This window comes from Aethalodelphis obliquidens, unplaced genomic scaffold, assembly GCF_003676395.1.
Source record: "Aethalodelphis obliquidens isolate GAN/ISIS:26980383/991018 unplaced genomic scaffold, ASM367639v1 scaffold26, whole genome shotgun sequence".
Taxonomy (NCBI): Eukaryota; Metazoa; Chordata; class Mammalia; order Artiodactyla; family Delphinidae; genus Aethalodelphis; species Aethalodelphis obliquidens.
Genome location: NW_020837970.1, coordinates 19,968,554 through 19,989,205, shown reverse-complemented (window position 1 = coordinate 19,989,205; position 20,652 = coordinate 19,968,554). Strand labels below are relative to the sequence as shown.

Genomic DNA, 20,652 nt, shown 5'->3' with positions numbered 1-20,652 from the left:
TCATGCTGCTCATTGCAGTGACTTTCACCACGTCCACCCCTCTCCCACTGCCTCTGTTACCTGCACCTCCACCAGCATCTTCACTATCACCACCACCACCTGCCATTGCCAGCATTGCCATTATCACTAGGCTTGCACCACCCTCACCTCCTTGTTGCCATCCTTTCCACCACGACCATCATTACCTCTAGCATCTCCATTTCATCCACAGCATCACATCCTGTATCGCCTCCACCGTTACTGTCACCGCCGAAACCACTACCATTACCTCCATCGTATTTACTGTCACCAGTGCCATGGCCACCATCTCCTCCAGGCCCATCTTCACCTCTGTCATCCCCACCATTACCAGGAACTCCACCCTCCCCTCCACCTCTGTCATCTTCTCAGCTATTTCCAGCCCTATCCCTTCCACCACCATCTCTCCCATCACCTCCGCCACCTCCACCATCCCTGTCACCACCCCACTCTCTCCCAGAGAGAGTGCCTGACATTGAACCAAGGACTTTGCCCTGGCAGAGAAGAACACCTTCCTGCCTACCAACACCCCCTCCCAGATTTCTCAGAGAAGACCCTCAGCAAGCTGGGTGTCAGAACAATCCCTCCTCTTGACCCTTCCACAGGATGCTTCTGACAGGAGACAGCTCAGCCCTCCCTGTCAGCCATGCCTGTACCTAAAGAGACAGCTGCTGTCTGGATGAGGGATCAAGGCCATTAATCAGGGGCTGCCCTTGTTTGCATAATGACTGCATACATTTGCGTGCCATTTGCTCCCAGCTTCTGAGTGCGGCCCTGTGGGTGTTTAGGTGTCATTTGCATATCAGTGCAGGTGAGGGTCAGGCCTTTGAGACGTGGGCACTTATTAATTCCCTATTCTTTTATGTGCTGGTTCAGAAAAGAACTTGGAATGCCTAATTCTAGAGTCAGTCAGCTGCAGGGCTCTGAGGTGGGGAGGTGGGGAGGTCCAGTTAAGAGCCAGAGGGGAGAGGGCAGCCGGAGGCTTTGGTGTGGTCCAGGGTGGAACTGGTGGGGTGGGGGTGGGGGGGTTGGCTGCAGAGACAAGCTCTGGTTCTTAGTATCAGTTCAGGATAGCACCCTGCACAGCCACTCCTGTCCCCCCACCACCTCCTGTAATCCCTTCACTGTGTGACCTTGGGCAAGTCCCTCCCCCATCCTGTGTGGAAGGCGTTAAGCCACTAAGCCCACTCCATCCAATGCCTGCTGAGTGCTGGGGGGGGGGGGGTTCTCCTCCTGACTGCACACGGGGGCCCTGGGCACGGTTATTATTAAAAGCTTCCTGGTGACTTTAATATGCAGCCAAGATTAAAAGGGCTGCTTGTGGCTCTACCCTCCCACCCTGCCCCCAGCCTCCGCGGCCTCCCAAGACCTCCCTCCCTCATTTCCAGCTGCCGCTGATCTTTCCCTCACTAAAGGCTCACCTAGCCCCGGGATCTGGCAGGACGATTTGGATTCTAGTGCTTTTGCTGGAGGCCTCAGAAATAAATCCTTCCCTCCTGAGCCACGTGGCTGATGGCTCACGCGTGGTGGAATTGCACTTGGCAGTGGCTGGAAATCCCCCCCACCCCCGTCTCCACCTTGGTCTTGCCCAGTGGCATCCCCCGGCCTGTGGCTGATCCAGAGAGGAGTCTGCAGGGGCCAGGAAGGGGAGGGGCTGCTCCTGTGCAGCTCTGCTCCACCCCTCCTCTCCCAGACTCACCCATCGGGTCATTTCCACGCCTGGCAGAGAGGCCCAGCAGCCCCTCTTGGTTCCTTACGCTCAAGCCCTGCGCACTGACGTCCTTGCGACCCCAGAGCCCCAGCCCAGCCCCCATCCTGGAGAAGGAATGTTGTTTCAAACAAGCTGTAGTAAACGCGGCTGTAATCTGGCCTTCCCCGAACTTTCTGGGCTCATAACAGGCATATCCTGCCCAGGGCAGGATAAGGGAAGTGGGACAGAGCCCCTGCACGTCCCCCCAGGTAGTGCAGCCCCAGAACGTCTTGGCCCGCCTGTGGGTCCTCGGTTGCCAGGGGAAGGGTGGCCTGTGAGATGGGGGTCTGCCTTGAGGAGGACCAGACAGGAGACTCGGGTGTGCGCCTTGTGGGAGAGGGCAGACCCTAAGGCTGTGGGCAGGTGAAGACATGAACATGGGGACCTGCCCCAGGACCAAGGCTGGGGTGCCAACAGTGGGGGCTCTGGTGTTCGCTGTCAGCGTTCACATTCTAACTTTGCTGTGATGATGAGGGTGATGATGGCATCTGTCTTCTGAATTCGAGGATTATGGGAGAGGAAGCCTGTGACATGTTTAGCACAGGGCCTGGGACATAGGAATTGCTCAGCAAGTGCAGCTATCACTATTGTGCCCTCCTTCCTGACCTCCTGGAGCTCCAGCCCATTTCCCCTTGTCACAGTTCCCTCCCCCTGGGGCTTTAGGCCCCTAAGGGGTTAGTGGGAGGGTGGGATTAGGGAGGACTGGCTGCCTTGCCCTTTGGGAAGCGGGCTGCGGCTCCACATTCTGGGGCCTGAGGCTTCCCATTGGGGCTGGTGGTGACCGGACCAGGAGCCCCAGAGCTGGGTCAGCCCCTCCTGACTATGAGCTGGCGACGGCACTAAGGAGGCAGCTCAGGCCCCAGCACTAATGAGCTCTGGACTTGCAGACCCTGGCCGGAGTCCACCCAGAGGAAAAGGGGTCAGAGAGCACGGTCAAGCCACACTCTCGCCCCAGCAGTGACAGAACTGAGAAACTGGTCTATGTAGGAGTAGAACTGTCAGGACTTGGTGATGGATCGAAGTGTGTATGTGTGTGTGTGGAGGGGAGGGTGGCAAGTGCAGTAAGGGAGAAGGACTAGAGAGTTCCTTTGGTCTAAATGGACCTGAACATCCTTTCTCTGAAAGGCAGGCAAAAAAGACGTTTCCGACATAGTTACATGTCAATCAGATTGAAAAACAAAACCACCAGTGATACCCGCAAGGCTGCAGTGTGTGTGTGTGTGTGTGTGTGTGTGTGTGTTGTGGTTGGGATGGGGCAGTGGCCTGGGAAGCACATCCATGAAAAGCGTCAGCCTTGGAGATCAGCACACAAGTACCATTTGTCACTTTGCTGTGTTCAGCCAGCACTGATGTCTCTGCTGATGGTCACTAAGATGACCTTTAGTTGGTTGAGAAAGAAGCCCCACATTCCCTCCTATTTCACTACCTCCCCCAATTTTCTAGAATTTCTCTTTTTTCTTCCTTCAATTCCTACTCATTCTCTTTCTTCCTCCCTTGTACCCTTGAGAGGCCAGTGTTCCAAACTCAAGTCTGATCACAGCAATGGGGTTGAGTCCTGGGCAGTGGAGGCCCCTCTCACTATGTCCCACTAGTTATGTCCTTCCCCCTGCAGTAGGTGTAGCCCTTCCCCCTCACTGGACAGAGGTCAGGGGCTTCAGCCCAGGCTTGGGCTCTGCTGGCCAGCTGGAGGGTAGGTGCAGAGCCCATTTCCTTGATCCCTCTCTGAGTCAGAAACACAGACTCTGGGGCCCAGAGAACTTGGGTCTTTATACATGCCACCTCTGTGAAGCTGTAGGTGGATAGAGAGCCATTATCCTGGCTCCAGGAATAAAGAGTTGTCTTGGGGTCATTCAAGGTAGCCAGAGAAGGGAAATGAACGACCTCCAGGGAAGAGGCTTGGAACAAGAGTGAAAGGAGGAGAGATGGGATGAGGTCATAGAATAGATATAGCCAATCTAAACTTTCATATCAGGCTGAGGACCAAGTTTTGGAAAGCTTGGAAAGGGCCTGGGCGCTTCCATTTACTTTATCTCTATGCTCATGACCACCATGGCTCAGTTAAAAATATTACGTTTAGGTCTTGCTCATTGGAAGTGTGTAGACACTAGTCTTTCCAGAATGAATTTATCCCTATTTTCATCTCCACCATGACTGCCGTCACCACCAACCCCATCACCAATATCAATACAGAGATGGCCATTGTAGGCAGTTTTTGTTAACTGAATGAAAGCCAGCACTACTGTCACCACCACTGACATCTTCATCTCCACCACTGCTGGAATTGAATCACCACTACCACCACCTCCACCATCGTCAGTGACATCGCACCTCTACCACCAACCCCCCCACCCCTGACACCAATAACATCACTAACAACCACCGTTATCATCAACATCCCCACCATCATCACCAAAACTGATACTGTCACCTCTGCCACCAATACTACAGCACCGTTGATATCACCTTCACCACCACCACCACCACTGTCACTATTGCCCTCACTGACATCATGACCACAGTCATTCACCACCATTGTTAGCAACATCACAACTCCTCCCGCCCACCATCGTCCTCACAACCATCATGCTTGAATCCCCGCCGTTGTCACTGGCATCACCACCACCACCACTAATTTCTATCTTCTTTCCTAGAACCATGTTCCTTTCCTTCAGAGCACAAAAGGGATGTGCAATTACACATTCTTTAAGGTGATTACCTGGTTCCCACTCAACTATACGTGTCATGGAAGCAGGGATTGTGTCCCTCTTTCCTCCACCGTGGAATTCTCTGTGCCTGGACAGTGGGTAACTTCACAGTAAGGACTCTGTAAATGTCTATTGAATTAACAAATTATTTAGACCAGCACAGTCTCTACACTGAAGGGAACTTAGTCTCTAGGATTTGAATGCTTCCCATAGTTCTATCTCAGGACTGGACCTTACTAGAGAAAAATAACACTGGGTGATAAAAGTGATCAACTAAGAGGGGAGAAGTCTGTGCTGGCTCTGTGATACACACAGCAGTGTGGGAAGATCCTAATCTACAGTCCACCAGCTGGGAGCACAGCAGATGAGCTGAGAGATGTTCAGCTCCTCTGAGATCTTTATTTCCATCACTATGTCACCTGGAATTTATCTGAACCTGGATCAATTCAGTGTCAAGACTTAATCCAGTTCATCTTTAAGAGCAACAGAGGTTTGCAAACATGCTCCCAGTAGGCTAGAGCTTCCTTGGAGGTACCTTGGAGAAAATGATGACCTTCAAGAAGGGGTCTGAGGGGGGGTCACAGAGAGGAGGGCTCTGGGCTTCCCACCCAAACTTCAACCATTGGGCTCCTGGTATAGATTTTGTAACAACGAGGCTCCAATGATTTTAAAATCAGGTTTGAAAACCATTGGCCTAGAAGGCGAGTGTTTGAATTGTTTAGTTTTGGAATAGATGTTTGGCATTGCGTGTATGTCCCAACCAAAAGTCATAAGCCAACTAATGCCACCAGGCCAAAAGAAGCATTAGGAAATGCACACCGATGTTTCTGTGGACGCTTCTCCTCCCAAGGCCACAGCTCATCGAGATGTCTTTTATTCTGGTTCTTCGGTAAACTGGAAACACAATTTTGTTCTTAGAGAACTGTATTCCATGCAGGAACCCTTGTTTAAATGAATTGTCTTGGGAACAGAAGCCTAAGGAGAAGCGCAGTATATGAATGTACCCATGTGCCTTCCTGCCCAGCAAACGCTGGCTCTCTAGCCATGCAGAAAAGACCCTGGTGGGGGGAACAGGACCCCATTCTTCCGAGTAACCCCCTCCAGCAGAAACACAGCAGCCAAGAGACTCAGAGTCAGCCAGGGATGGGAGATTGTCACCTGAGGGGAAGGAGACCAGACGCTAACTGGGGACATAGTGCCTTTCCAGTGATGGTCACTGAGAGTGACAGGGTGGGAGCAGGAGAGTGAGAAGGATGGTTGTACCTCACCCCCAAGGGCCAGGTCCACAGCAAAACAGCAGATCCCTCCCCCGCATCCATCAGCCCCCTCTGAAAAAGTGTAGCCACTGGGCAGGGCTCTGCATGTGTGTGTGTGTGTGTGTGTGTATACACACTTGCCAAGCAGCTATGGGGATGGGGGCACCTGGCCAGCCCCCTGTCTCTCTGTTGGTTCAGCCCCTTCTGGCCAACCTCATGTCTGTCCTCAGGGTACCCCTCAGAGCATGGGCAGGCAGAGTGGGGGGCCCGGGGCTGGGGCACAGTCTGGGGAGAGCGGGTGGCTGGCACCGCTGCTCCAGGGAGAGTCTGCACTGCCCGAGTCAGGGGAAAGATGGCATTCTCTGGAGAGATTAAGTCTGCAAAAGAGAGTTTAGTTTGAGGCGGCATCCAGGCTGAGAAATGAAGGTGCAGTTGTGAGGGGGCTTTGAAACCAGGAGAGGAGTCGCTTGCTAGCCAGAGATTTGGGCTGTGACCTTCCACAGTTTGCTGGGGAGGCTCTGGAAAAACAATGTCACGTGAGACTGGTACCTTGGGAGTAAGGGGAGCCATGGGGTTGGGCCCTCCTCTCTGGACCAGGGATGGAGCAAGCCTGTTAGACACGTCCATTTCTTCCACAGGAGGCAGCCAGCTCTCAAGGTCGGTTATACCCTCAACCATTTGTTTCCTGGTGCAGAACCACTGCAGCCTTGGAAAGCCCTCAGCCACTGAGGGATGGCTGACCAGCACAGTCTCCTCCCAGTGTGTGCCCTTTCTCTAGCCCTCGCAATCTCTCGTCTCGTTAAACAATCCTGTCTCTGCTCTTATGCGCCCCCCCCGGGAAACACACTGCTTACCATGAACCATGACTCCAGGAGGCTGTTGCTGTCACAGCTGTATTACCTACACCCTCACCCGAACGCCCCATCGGACTTGATCCTGACCTCGCGGCTGAAGCACCACCTCATTCTGTCTGTTGAGGGCGTCTGTTCCTTGTGAGTATCCTCAGAGAAAGAAATCCTTTAATGGCTGAGGAACCTGGGGGAGAGGAAGGTTCTGGCAGGTAGAGGCAGACAGACATTGGTCTGTCGCTCTCATTCTTCGCTTCATTCAGCCAGTGACATTCTCCTGAGCCCCTGGGTGCCCCGCCCTCTGCCCAGATCTGCCGGGATGGACGCAGGGAACGAGGGAAGAGGGCCATGTTCTCGGGAAGCACAGTCTATCTACTTGGGGAGGCAGGAGTTACACAGGCAAACCTGTAAGAAGTCCATGCAGAGCAAGCCCTGTGGGTTGGTGGCAGAGAACATAGCACAAGCTGTGTCCCTGAAGTTGAATACACCTGCCATGGGCTGGGCTTGGGAGACTGGGGAGGGCTTCTTGGAGGAGGAAGGGAAGGAGGACAAGTAATCGGGGTAACTTACATCCTTTTGGATGAGCTCCGCGTAGGCTGTGCAGGCAGCAGAGACCAGCTCAGCAACATCAAGGTCTATGAGGTTGTTGCACGCCTGTGCCGGGAGAAGGTGGGGCGAAATCAGGTCTCCCCGGGCACAGGCAGCGACCTGACGCTTCAAGGGGACAAGACCGCCGCTCACGGCAGTCACTGGGGCCAGCTGATCTCCCCCCCCACCAGCTTGGCACACTGCCTGAAATTGTACCCATGGAATTTTCTCTATTGGGAAGATGGTAAATGCAGTTTTCATTCTGGGCTCTAGGGAGTCCTGGGGTTCCACCGAGCGTCGCATGGGCTTCTAGGATGACTCATTTTATGATTGGGGTGCTCTCTAAGACGTTTTTGACAAAGCCTTCCGCTGCTTTTTAGAATTGTTGGAAAATTCCAGGTCTTTTGTCACAGGAGGACCCTAGGGCCAAAGAGTTCACTGTCAGTCTGTCAAGCCTAAAGCTTAAGAACTGTTCAGGGCCTCAGTTTCCCCATTTGCTGAACACGGGTGATGATGACGATGAGCGTTATGGCCCCTCTGTGCCAGGCGTGTCATGAGGCTTAAACAAGCTGGTCTCTAAAAGCATGCAGCACAGTGTTCGGGGTACGTCAGTCTCGTCACTATTCCTGCCCAGGGGCAAAGGGGCTGCTGGAGTCCAGGGCCCCCGACCCAGGGGCCTTCACCAGAGATGGTGTGGGCGTCGGGGGCCTCCAGGAGCCGGTGGGGCCGGGCCGGGCCCGAGGGTGCTCTCACCAGGAGGATGTCGTCGCCCGTCATGCTCTCCTGCAGCACCTGCGTGCGCACCATCTGCAGCATGCTGTAGGCCACCAGCACCTGGAAGTTCCTGCAGGGCTTTCCCGTCAGCAGGACCTGCAGAGGTGGGCGAGCCTCAGCCTGGCCTGTGGCCTGACACTGCAGACGCCTATGGGATGTTGCGGTACCCACCAGCCACGTGGCCCCGTCCATCATGTCTGGGCCTTGCTGCCGACGTGCTCACTCATTCAGTCATTCGTTCATTCAACCTCTGGGCTTCTAGGCATGGTGCTTGCCGTTGGGGGACTCAGGGAAAAAGCCTTCAGGGAATTCACTAGAGAGAGGGAGGGAGGAGGGAGAGAGAATGAGAGAAGAAAGAAGGGAAGGAGGGAGGGAGCAAGACAGAAGGTGGGAGAGGGAGAGAGAGAGAGGGAGAATGCCAAGAATGACTGGGTAACTCTCTGTAGCATTTTTTTTTTTTTTTTTTTTTGCGGTACGCGGGCCTCTCACTGTTGTGGCATCTCCCACTGCGGAGCACAGGCTCCGGACGCGCAGGCTCAGCGGCCATGGCTCACGGGCCCAGCCGCTCTGCAACATGTGGGATCCTCCCGGACCGGGGCACGAACCCGTGTCCCCTGCATCGGCAGGCAGACTCTCAACCACGGCGCCACCAGGGAAGCCCTCTCTGTAGCATTTGAGTGGAGCTTTGGCAAAGCAACAGTTGATGGAAAGTCAGCAATCCAGGGGTGTCACCAAAGGCCTGGCAGTGGTCATGGACTTGAGCATGGAGACCAGCAGGCCAGGAGGGAGGGGTGAGGTGGGGGGAGTTGATTTCTGAGGCACTGAATGTCAGGCTGAGCGGTGGGCCGGATCCTGCAGGCAGTGGCAGCCACTGGGCAGGGCAGTGATGGGCGGTGGGCCTGTTCCCGGGGAAGTTCATCTGCTGATGCCCCGGAAACTAGGGTCAAATAACTGCAGGTGCGACCTGTCCCTGGGGGCCCCTTCTTCTCCAGAAGTCAGGGCTCAGAAGAAGTGGGTGCTCAGGTGGAGGGGAAGGCCGAGGAAGAGGTGACTGGGAAAGTGAGAGCAGAGTGAGGCCCCTTGCACAGGCAAGGTGGCAGGGAAGCTGAACGCAGGCCAGGCTTCCACCGCACAGGCCGCGAGGCCCCTCCTGCCTGCGCTGCCCTGAGAAGGTACAGTGGTGGGATTAGACGAACAGATGGACCAACTGATGCTCTGTCATCTCCCAACAGGGCGGAAGCAGGCTCAGTGGCCCAATATATCCCAGTGAACTCCATCCAAAGCCAGCAATCAAGGGAGGCAAGGAAAAGGGCTTCCCTGCCGCCTGCCCTAGGGGTAGGGTCTATCCTCTGCCCCAGAGGAGCGCCTCACCTCCCAGAGCCTCCAGACGTCGTCGAAGGACTTGAAGGCACGTTGAAAGTAGAGGCAGAACCAGGGGAAGAGGGACTGCACGGCCCCCGCACCCTTCCCTTCTGTGGGGAGAGAAGCAGGGTGCCATGGTCAGGGGAACAGGAGATAAAGCAAAGACAGACAGATGAGGCCAAACAACTGAGCGCATAAACACACTGGGAAATACAAAGACCTGGGCTGTCACTTTTCCATCTGCCCTTGGAGACTGTTTGGGGTGGATTTTCAACTGTCCAGATTTCAACCCCATCCAGATGAACCCTCTCGCTGGGGCCCAAAGAAAAGACCAAATGACCTTGCTCCCTCTCACCTGATTGGGCGCCACTGCCTTGGACTGGGTCCCGGCCCCCTCCCACGCCTGCTCTGGTTGGAGGACATGTAAGATGGCAGAGGGGCGCACTCACTTAAGTGCTCAGCAAACACGGGGTCCAGGAAGTTGATCACGTTGTTGAGCATGTCGAGGTTCTTGCCCACCCCAATGTTGATGACACAGCTGTGCTCCTGGGAAAGATGGGTGGGAGGGAGGGAACCCCTTGAAAGCATCAGAAGAGTCAGTCTTGCTTCATCAGCTCCCCAATTCTGGAGGCCCTGTGCGTGTCTGGCTCTGGGCCGGGCACGTGTCTCTGTGTGAGTCTGAGTGTCAGTGTATGTGTGTTTGCAAACACACATCATGTCTGTGTCTGGTGTGTGTGTGTGTGTGTATGGTGGGCATGTGGAGATGTCTCAGGAGTGGCTCACAATGCAGTGAGACCAGTTATTCCTCCAGACACATGCCATGGGTCTGGACCAATCAGGACAAGGAAAGAGCAGTGTGCACATTGTTGCAGGGATGGAGAGAGGGATGGGGGTGGGTTCTGGGTAGCTTCTCACAGCTCATGAGGAAAGGCTTTCCAGAAAGGGAGTAATGGGGGGCAGCACCTTCAAAAGCCCTCCACCTCACAGTGTGGGGGGCGCCCTGGGGGGCCGGATGCAGGTCATGTGAAGGTAACTGTGGGAGACAAGACTGAAGACAGAACCTTGAATGTCTGGCTGCGGTTTCTGGATTTTATTCTGGAGGCTGTGGGGAGCCGTGGAGGATTTGCAGGAGCAGAGCCATGTTTTGGGAGGGTAATGCCCAGAGAAAGGTGGGCCTCACTGGGCCTTGCCAAACCTTTCAAGGTTTGACAAGAGCTGGACCCAGAGCATCATTACCCACCTTCTCAGTTCCAATGCTTGCCACCCCCCCGCCAGAACACACCCCACCGGGGCTGGCATTGTCTTTCCATGGGAGAAGCTCCTCTGGGACCCAGAGGGCTGCTTCAGGGCTGGAGGAAATGGCTGGGGCTGCCAGTGCCTGCCAAACCTCAAGGGGTCGTTTGAGGAATGGGGGTGGTCCGTAAGCCAGACTCAGCTCTCACCGTTTTCTGCAGGAAGAACTGGAAAAGCCAGAAGGTCTCATGGTCATGTTCCACCATCAGCTGGAAAAGCATCACCATCTCATGGAAGCCCTGCTGGTACTCTGGGGTGGAGGGGAGCTAGTGAGGAGGGGCGGAGCCTGGGCTTGGACCGGCCTTATCCCAGGAAGGGGTTGAGAAGAGGGGGCTGAAGGGAGACCCAGCCCTCTGGCGCACCTGCCTGGGTGTTGCAGACGTAACTCAGGAGCAGAATCTTCTCCAGCCTCTTCTTATCAATAAGGACATTGCCCAGGGGGTCTTTGTCATAGAGTTTCTGGATGTCGTATGCTAGGTGGGGGGCAAGGGATGGTGAGGCACCAGATCACCTCCAGCAGAAGGTCCATGGGTGAGTTTATTCCCCTCATTCCAAGAGGCTAGGACCCAGGACATCCTGGGAAGGGGGCCATGAAAAAGGTACATCAGTCCACCAGGCTTTGCCTCTCACCACAACCTGAGCTGCCTGGGCTTTTTCCCACCTCCAAATCTTTGACCAGGCTGTACCCTTTGCCAGGGATGTCCCACCCCCCCACCCCCCCATTGAACTAATTCAATCTAGTTCAAGGCCAAGGCGGGAAGAGATGTAGACAAACAGCAGAAACAACATACACCCAGGGATACACAGTGCTGGGCATCTAGGGGCAGCCAGTAGAGCCAGGCGGACAGACTAACCGAGGTTTAGCTGGCAAAATTCCTGGCATATGTCAAGGCAGCTCCCAGGAACCAGCGCACAGATGTGACTGAGGTGGTGCAGGGATGACCTCCAACCCTCCCCTCCGCCCAGCACAGCCCACCCTCCTTGGCTCACCGATGTTATTCCGAGTCTCTATGAAGTTCCGGTGCAGGTTTTCCAGAAGGGGCTGAATCTTCTCGTACATCTGGCATAAGGCCTTGTAGTTCTTCCTGTGAGAACGGAACTGAGGCTGAACGAGGCAGCCTTCCCTTCCAGGCCAGTCGGGGTAACCCTGAGCAGTGCCCTCACCCAGGCAGTGCCTGCTACCTGTGCTGCCTCCCCTCTCCCCGCCTCTGCCAGCCCTAACCATCATCTGATGTCTGCCTGGAGTGCAGCGGGGTGACAGGTTTAACCTCTGGCTCTGCAGTCTGACCACTGCACCTGAATCCTGGATTACAACTTAAGTACTGGGTGTCTGCCACTAGGGTCAAGACTTGGGGATATCACCAGCCCTCCCTAAGCCTCAGTTTCCTTGTCTGTAGAATGGGGCTAACACTAGCACCTATGCCTCAGAATTAGAAGGACTGGATGAAGCAGTGTTTTGTGCCCATCATTAGAACGAGCTTAGGTGGTGTCGTGGGTTGAATGGTGACCCCCAAAGGGAACTCCATGCCCTAACCCCTGGAACCTGTGAATATGACCTTATTTGGGAAAAGGGTCTTTGCAGGCGTATTTAATTGAAGGATCTTCAGTTAAATACTGTGTTAAAGTTAAATCTTTAACTGAATTTTCTCCACCTCAAGAAGGCTGCACAGGTCTAGGGATGGCTGGGCTGGGCTGAGCTGGGCGGTGTGGGGAGGACAGCTGGGAGGTGCTGGGATCCAGCCTAAGTCAGCAGAGTGAGGACTGGTAAACATGGCCGGGCTGGGGTGCGGGGTCGGGAGTGGGGATGGGGGAAGGTACCGATGCCCCCTGAATGTGGGCCCCGAGTCGGCAGAGCCGTGGGGATTTTGTCTCTTGGAAAGAGAAGTCCATTTGAAGGAAGAAGCCTGAACCTACCAGGCTGGGGTGGGCACCCCCTCCCACCTGCACCGCCAGCCACCCTCCCCTGACAGGATCTGGAACGTTCTACCTCCTTGTGCTGTCCACCATAAGCCGCTCATCCTGGGAACTCTGCCATGAGTAGTAGCCCGTAAGGAATTTCCAGGCTTCCGTCCTCACGAAGGGGTGCAGACCCTGGGGAGGGGTGGAGGTGAGAGGTCGTGGGCCTTCCAGATGCTTGCCAAAAGGGCCCCTCCCAATGCCATGCTTGTCCCCTTGCCTGCCCATATCCCCCAGTTCCGGGGTGAGGCCAAGGGTAGCTGAGGACCATACCCTTTCCAGGATGTTAACACAAATGGAGTCTCGTGACTTGGCCAAGTGACCGTTCTCGTCAAAGAAGCCATCCCATTCCGTCTTGTCAATGGGTGGTTTTCTCTTCACCTGCCAAGGACAACCACCTCAGCCCTCTGTTAGGAACCTTTGGCTTTTCTTTAAGTGTGATTTTTAAGTGATATACTCTGGATTTTGCAATGTGAATCAAAGTTCACAGCCTCTGACTCACTTCTGGAAATTTATCCTGAGGAAATTACTGAAAATATATAGAAAAATGCTGTATGCACAGTCATTTTCATTGCACACTACTTACCAAAATGAAAAATGCAAGCACTCTCTAACTGTTGTGCAATAAGGGAATAGTTAAGTAAACTATGGTTTATATGCTTAATGGAATAGTGTGAGGCATTTAAATTGATGCTTACAAGGAAAGAATAATAATCTGAGAAAATACAAATGTTAACGGACAAAAAGCAGAAAACAAAACTGTGTATTCAGTATCTACTCTCTCTGTGTACCATACTCCATACATCTGTTACATATTATAAAAGCTTCACATTATATAGTCTTAGAGCGAATTAACCACTATAAAAATCCTGTTAGGGGGCTTCCCTGGTGGCGCAGTGGTTGAGGGTCCGCCTGCCGATGCAGGGGACACGGGTTCGTGCCCCGGTCCGGGAGGATCCCACATGCCGAGGAGCGGCTGGGCCCGTGGGCCATGGTCGCTGAGCCTGCGCACATCCGGAGTCTGTGCTCCGCAGCGGAAGAGGCCACAACAGTGAGAGGCCCGCGTACCGCAAAAAAAAAAAAAAATCCTGTTAGAAAAAAACCCTGAGAAAACCCACCTAAAAACAAAACAGTGATTATCTTTGAGTGATAGGATTATAAGTAATTTTCCCCTTTTTCTTATATTTTCAAACTTTTCTATAATAATATATACTGCTTTGATAATGGAAAAATATAAAACAAGCACTAATTAAACACATCCAGGAGCTCCATTTTAGCTTTCCTAAAAGAGCAGAACAATGCATCATAAGGAATGGTTTCTGGTTTACATCAGGGGTGGGTGTGTGTGTGTGTGTGTGTGTGTGTGTGTGTGTGCGTGCGTGTGTGTGTGAGGGGAAAGTGAGTGCAATGCATACAAAGTAATTTAAAATGCTCATAAAACAATAATTAGGAGTTGAATTCCTGTTGGAACAGGGGAAGATTCCTAGGAGTCTTGTATTGGAGAGAATGTCTTGAAATGCCACATAGCAGACTTGAACGTGTGGTGATGGACAGAGCTTGGCAGGTGACTAGACATATCTGATGTGTATAACTCCCAACTTCCCATTAATATATACCTGAATGTGCACATGTGTGACTCAAATTTACATTTGCTTACGAGTCACCTGAGGATCTTCTTTAAATGCAGTTTTTAACTCAGAAGGTTTGGAGTGGGGCCCAAGATGACACATTTCTAACAAGCTCCCAGGGGATTGCTGAGGCTGGTCCACTGACCACATGTGTAGAAAGGTGTTAGAAGTAAAACAGCCCTGGAAATTAAAAATTAGAGCCCACAGGCCCAAATTGGGGATAATTTCCACTAGCTCCATGTTCTATTGGGATGGATTGAGCAGTACACTTTAATGACTCATACATGTTCCATCTTCTGAACCAAAATAGGACATATGGGCCCTAGAAGGTACAAAAAATCTTGGCCTTCGCCTAACCTTGAGAAGCAGGGTCTGCCCTGATGCCATGTCCCGACTGCATAGGCACTGTCACTTGAGCTGAGCAGAGCCAGGCTTCTGCCCCCCTGACGGCCATCATGATCTCCCAACCTATACTCAGAGACTGCAACACTCAGCAGGAAGTAGAAGGGAACAGGCAGAGCGGGGCTGTGTCCTGGGATTCTTAATTGTAAGAGGGAATGCATGAACTTTAGGAATACATTTCCTCATGAATTTTAGTCAATTGATCAATTTCTACAATAAAGACAGTTGTGATTTTGATGGGGATTGCATTGAACCTATAGATCAATTTGGGAAAATTGATAACGCTATTGAATCTTCTGACCCATGAACACAGTATATTTCTGCATTTATTTAGATCTTCTTTAATTTCTTTCAGCAATGTTTTGTGGTTTTTGGCGTGTAGGTTATTCATGTATTTTGTCAGATTTATCCCTAAATGTCTCATTTTGGGGGATGCTACTGTAAAAGTGTTATTTTTAAACTTTCAACTTCCAACTCTTCATTGCTAGTATATACAGATACAGTGGATTTTTATATATTGATCTTGTATCCTACGACCTTGCTAACCTCACTTATTAGTCCTAGTAGCTTTTTTGGTGTATCCATAGGATTTGTTACATAGGCCAATGATCAGCAATCTACAACCCATGGGCCAAATCAGGCATCTAATCTGTTTTTTTAAATAAAGTTTTATTGGCACACAGCCATGCCCATTCACTCATTTGTTGTCTATGGCTGCTTTCATGCTACAATGGCAGAGTTAAGTAGTTACAACAGAGATGTATGGCACACAAAGACTAAAGTACTTACTATCTTGACCTTTACAGAAAAAGTTTGCTAACCCTGACATAGATGATCATGTTATCTGTGAATAAAGGCAGTTTCACTTCTTCCTTTCCAGGCTGGATGCCTTTTATTTCTTTTTCATGTTTTATGCACTGGCTAGAACTTCAAGGGCAATGTCGAATAAAAGTGGTGAGAGCAGACATCTTTGCTTTGTTCCTAATCTTAGAGGAAAAGCATTCAGGCTTTCATGATTGTGTATGATGTTAACCATAGGCTTTTGGTAGATGCCCTTTATCAGGTTGAGGAAGTTCCCTTCTCTTCCTAATTTGCTGAGAGTTTTTATCAGGGATGTTCTGCATTTACTGAGATGATCATATGGTTTTTCTTTCTGCAGTTTGCTAAAATGGTAAATTATATTGAATTATTCTGAATGTTAAATCATTCCTTGGATAAACCGCGCTGGTGATGTATTATCCTTTTAATTTTTTAAATTTTAATTAATTTTAATTTAACTTATTTTTTGCTGTGTTGGGTCTTTGTTGCTGAGCGCGGGCTTTCTCTAGTTGTGGCAAGCGGGGGCTACTCTTCGTTGTGGTACGTGGGCTTCTCATTGCGGTGGCTTCTCTTGTTGCAGAGCACGGGCTCTTGAGCACAGGCTCAGTAGTTGTGACGCACGGGCTTAGTTGCTCTATGGCATGTGGGATCTTCCGAACCAGGATTCGAACCTGTGTCCCCTGCATTGGAAGGCAGATTCTTATCCACTGTGCCACCAGGGAAGCCCCTGTATTATCCTTTTTAGACATCATTGGCTATTATTTACTACAGTTTTATTTAGGATTTTTGCATCATTGTTCATGAGAGATATTGGTCTATAATTTTGTTTTCTTGTAATGTCTTTGATTTTGGCATCAGGGTAATGTTGGCCTCATAGAATAAGTAGGGATGTATTCCGGCTTTTCAATTTTTTAGAATAGTTTGTATAGAGTTAGTATTATTTCTTTCTTCAGAATTTGGTATAACTCACCAGTGAAGCCATCTAGGCCTGGAGTATTCTTTGTGGAAAGATTATTAACTACAAATTCAATTTTTTATTAGATTGAAGGATAGTGTCAGAAGAAATTGTTTTATTTTTTACTTTTAAAATTAGAGATTTATAGGAATAGAACGTTATCCTTTTAATTCACTTTATTATTTTTTATTTTATTTTTTTGGCTGCGCTGCACTGCGTGTTGGATCTTAGGCATGCAGGATCTTAATTCCCCGACCAGGGATCGAACCATGCCCCCTGCAGTGGAAGCGCGGAGTCTTAACCGCTGGACCACGAGGGAAGTCCCTCAAATTTACTTTAAAAAATAAAAACAAACCATACAGGAAACAACAAGGAATCAATAAAAGCATAAAGCATAAAAATGATAGAAATCCAAAGAAATCGATTATGGAAATAAATGCTTAAATTCCCTTATTAGTTGTAAACATTTAAAAAGCACTGATGATAGTCTAAGCACTTTATATTTACCAACCTTCTAATCTTCACAGCCACCTATGAGGTAGGAGAGGTTGTTACACTGTTTTATATATTAGGGAACCAGAGCCCTAGAGGGTTAATTAGTATATTTGAAGTCGTACAGTAAATATCAGAGCTGAGATTTGAACCCTGAGCTGTTTGTTGCAAGAGTCAGGGTGCTTAACCCCAACGCCATGCCACCAGGGAGTGTAAAAGACAAGAAATTTCAGTTTGAATAAAAACTATACGCCCTACATACGCTGTTAACAAAAGGTATACCTTAAAATTAAATGCCATGGAAAGATTAAAAAATAAATGATGAACAAAGTTATGAAAAAAGGGTTGGACACAATGAAAGTGGCAAAGTAATCAAAGTACTATGCACAGAACACTATAATAAAAGATATGGCATCAACATAATAAGGCAGAGATAATCGGAAACATCGCAAGAAGGCATCTGCTGAGTGCTCGGACAATTTGCATTACTAAACCTCTACCTGCAACAATTGGCCACCTGCCTACTTTGCCATGGCTGAATTTGTTTATAAAAAGCCACTGGGGGCTTCCCTGGTGGCGCAGTGGTTGAGAGTCCGCCTGCCGATGCAGGGGACCCGGGTTCGTGCCCCGGTCCGGGAAGATCCCACATGCCGCGGAGCGGCTGGGCCCGTGAGCCATGGCCGCTGCGCCTGCGCGTCCGGAGCCTGTGCTCCGCGGCGGGAGAGGCCGCAGCAGTGGGAGGCCCGCGCGCAGCAAAAAAAAAAAAAAAAAAAAAAAAAAAAGCCACTGACTTCTCCTTCCAGCAAACTCCACTTCTCTCTGCGCAGCCACTTCCCTGAATCTCCCCATACCCGAGCAATCTACGGGCCACCCACCAGAATATTTAAGACATTTGCTAGCAAGCAAAGGACAAGCACAAAAAGCCTGACCACCTGCAGAGGGCTACAGTGGTGTGTGTGTGTAGGAATTTCCACAGGAAGTCCCCTTCCTCTCTTCACCTACATCCACACCTCCTGTCTATGCCTAAGATCCGTCATGCAGTGCAGCGCGGCCAAAAAAAATAATAAAGTGAATAGAATCTGTATCTGGGGTCCTTCAAAGTAAAGGAGGTGGTCATCTCAATGGCCACTCAAATCCATCTTCATCCTCCTATATTCCTCCGTTCCTTGCTCCGCCAACCTATTAACACCCTGCCCACAATCTGGGTACAATGACCTAGTCATCCAGGAGGAGACCCTGGTAGTCCTCGAGGTGCTGGGTACTCTTCAGCTCTGCAGTAGTGCCTTTCCTAGTCCCCTGGGAAGGGTACTGCCAGGTAGGGCAGGTGTGGAAATCTCCTCCCACCTTTGTGGTGTGCCTAAGCAGGTTAAACTTTCCATGGGCAAACCTGGGGAAAGCTTGGCCATGCTTCCTCTGGAAAAGGGGTCCAGAAGTGGGAGCCTTAAATGGTTCAGCCTCTCTAACATCTGCTAGCAGCCTTGGCTACAAGCATACATCTTTCTCCTCTCCTTCCCCCTCTGCATCACTGGGTTTAAGAATTTTCTCCAGTATTGTTAGTAAAATAAGAAAGCCACTGGAGGATAAGGAAAACTTTCTATGAGGGTTTTTGATGCTGTGTTCCTCTGAATACTCATAGCAACAGAGCCCTCAATAAAGCCTGAGTTCATCTGAGGGACAAGACGTACTCCCAACAGTAACCATGTTAGCGATTCTTACCAAGGGGAGAGGGTGTGGCCCAAGGAGGGCAGGCATATTGATAGTAGAAAGCTTGGGGAGGATGTGTGCAACTTGAAAGTTATCTGGGTGATTATTAGTAACCCAGGCGTGGAGGGTGTATCATCAGTATACCATAGTTATCTTAAAAATAGCTTAAAACAACAGTGGTTCTCAAAGTCAGCTGCACGTCAGAGTCACCCAGAGGGCTTGTTAAACCACAGATCGATGGGCCCCATCCCCAGAGTTTCTGGTTCAGAAGATCTGGAGCTCAAGAATCTGCATTTCTTACATTTGATGTTGATGCTGCAGACTCAGGCACCACTCTTGGAGAATCACTGATTTAGAAGATGGACTCCGCAGTTTGGGTTTAAATACCAGCTCTGCCACTTACTAGCTGTGGGTCTGTAGGCAAGTTGCTTAGTCCCTAGGCCTCAATTTTCTCATTGTGAAATTTTTCTCAATTTTCTCATTTCTCAGTTTTCTCAAAGTGAAGATAATAGCTTCATCCACCTCATAGAGTTATGATGAGACTGACTATAAGTAATGCATTTAGAACAGTCATTGTACCTAATAAATGCTATATGACAGTTCGTTATTTTATTATTATCCTTCTCTAACTTCAGATAAATGAAGAGAGGTATAAAGAAAATTCAAATCAAGGCCTCGTGATAATCTTCAATAGAGCAATAACATTTAAAACTCCGGGAGAGAGAGGCCTGTTTTTCATTTCTGCTTTTTTATGTATCACTCTCTAAATCACTATGATTAATGAGACTTGAGATTGGTTAAGGTCATTATAATTAGTTACTATGATTTTGAAAAATATACTGTATAGAAAATTTTATGACTGAGGCTGAATTCAATCGAATAGTGTATCATTAATCGGACATGGAACTGCCTACTCACAAAAGCGTTACTGCCACCTGGTGGCAGCATACCAAAATTGTTGGCAAAAGCACCATGGAAAATTTATCAGCATCTTTAAGACAACTTGCAGACCTAGACTCATTAAAGTTAGAATGTCACATACGGGGAAAAAGTAACACTGGCTTAGATAGAAGGGTAAAAACGAACCTGTGTTTTTCAGTCCTGTTGTCTGTAATGATGGTGAGACCAAGGTTTAACCTACCCTGCTCCATTTTCAAGGCCAGCTCAGGGCTCTAGTCCTTCCTACCCAACAGGGGAAAATGGTCCTAATGTAAGCCAGAGGTTGGGGAGGGAGGGCCTCAGAGCTGATGAAGAGCACCCACCAGGATGAAGGAGGCCGACTGCCTGGCAGAGAGGCTGTTTTCAGGAGAGAGGGTGGTCATGGCCCCTGCTAGCTGTCTTCAAAGCAGCCTCTGACCAGAGCTCACTTGGAGCCCTAAGTGATGCTTTAATTAAGCAGGGGAAGGTGATCTTCCTATGAGTTGCATCCCCAGGAGGAACTGGGCCTATTCTGACCTCCCATACTTGAACAGAGCCAGCCACTGTGTGTCACAAAGCCCCTGGAATCCTCATCACAAAGACCTTGGAACATGGGAGCACTCAGCTTTAGAGGTTAAGACACACCCAAGAACCAAGGGGACTAAACCTCCCAGTCACCCAGGAAAACTATAGCCCTTACAGGATGTGCAGTGGGGGTTGGGATCAGAGGACATCAGGGTGCTGGGCTGGTCAGGGAGGGCTTCCTGGAAGAGGTGAACCAGGAAACCTTTCTCTCTATCTCGGGATCTCCCTCCTCTGGGCTCCCTTCACTTGTTATCCCGCCGGACTAGTACCGAAACCTGGAGAACACCTAGAATGAGAACTTCAGATTTCTTGGGTGCCACTTTCAGAGACTCAGAATCAGAATGTCTGGGCTGGGGACCTGGGGAACTGTATTTTGAAAAACTCCCTGGGTGACTCGGATTAGGTATTTGGATGGTAGCTTCAAGGGGTAGAGATCAGTTTCATTTATCTTTATACCTAGAACGCAAAATACAGTGCCCAAGTGGCTGAATGAATAAGTTAATTGAAGAGTAAATGAAACTCTTAAATCTCATCTTACTTTCCTCTCTGTATATATTAGAGAGATTTCTATACATGCCCCATCTCCCCCCCTACCCTGA

General features: G+C 50.3%; 1 protein-coding gene across 3 annotated transcripts; it reads right to left on the bottom strand.

Annotated features, from left to right (window-relative positions):
• Window positions 1–6,606: 6,606 nt before the first annotated feature.
• TBC1D21 (TBC1 domain family member 21) lies at window positions 6,607–20,016 on the bottom strand. Of its 3 annotated transcripts, XM_027123758.1 has the most exons (11): window positions 19,813–20,016; window positions 12,824–12,931; window positions 12,582–12,685; window positions 11,585–11,679; window positions 10,957–11,067; window positions 10,744–10,844; window positions 9,751–9,847; window positions 9,311–9,411; window positions 7,919–8,035; window positions 7,148–7,231; window positions 6,732–6,764 (listed from the first exon to the last, which is right to left on the bottom strand). In XM_027123758.1, the coding sequence occupies exons 1-11, from the start codon at window positions 19,870–19,872 to the stop codon at window positions 6,732–6,734; spliced, it is 1,011 nt and encodes a 336-aa protein (XP_026979559.1). In that variant the 5' UTR covers window positions 19,873–20,016. The 3 variants fall into 3 exon arrangements, with proteins under 3 accessions (XP_026979562.1, XP_026979559.1, XP_026979560.1); XM_027123761.1 differs by lacking the exon at window positions 10,957–11,067 and having other exon boundaries at window positions 6,607–6,764; window positions 19,813–19,991; XM_027123759.1 differs by lacking the exon at window positions 12,824–12,931.
• Between the last annotated feature and the right edge of the window lie 636 nt (window positions 20,017–20,652).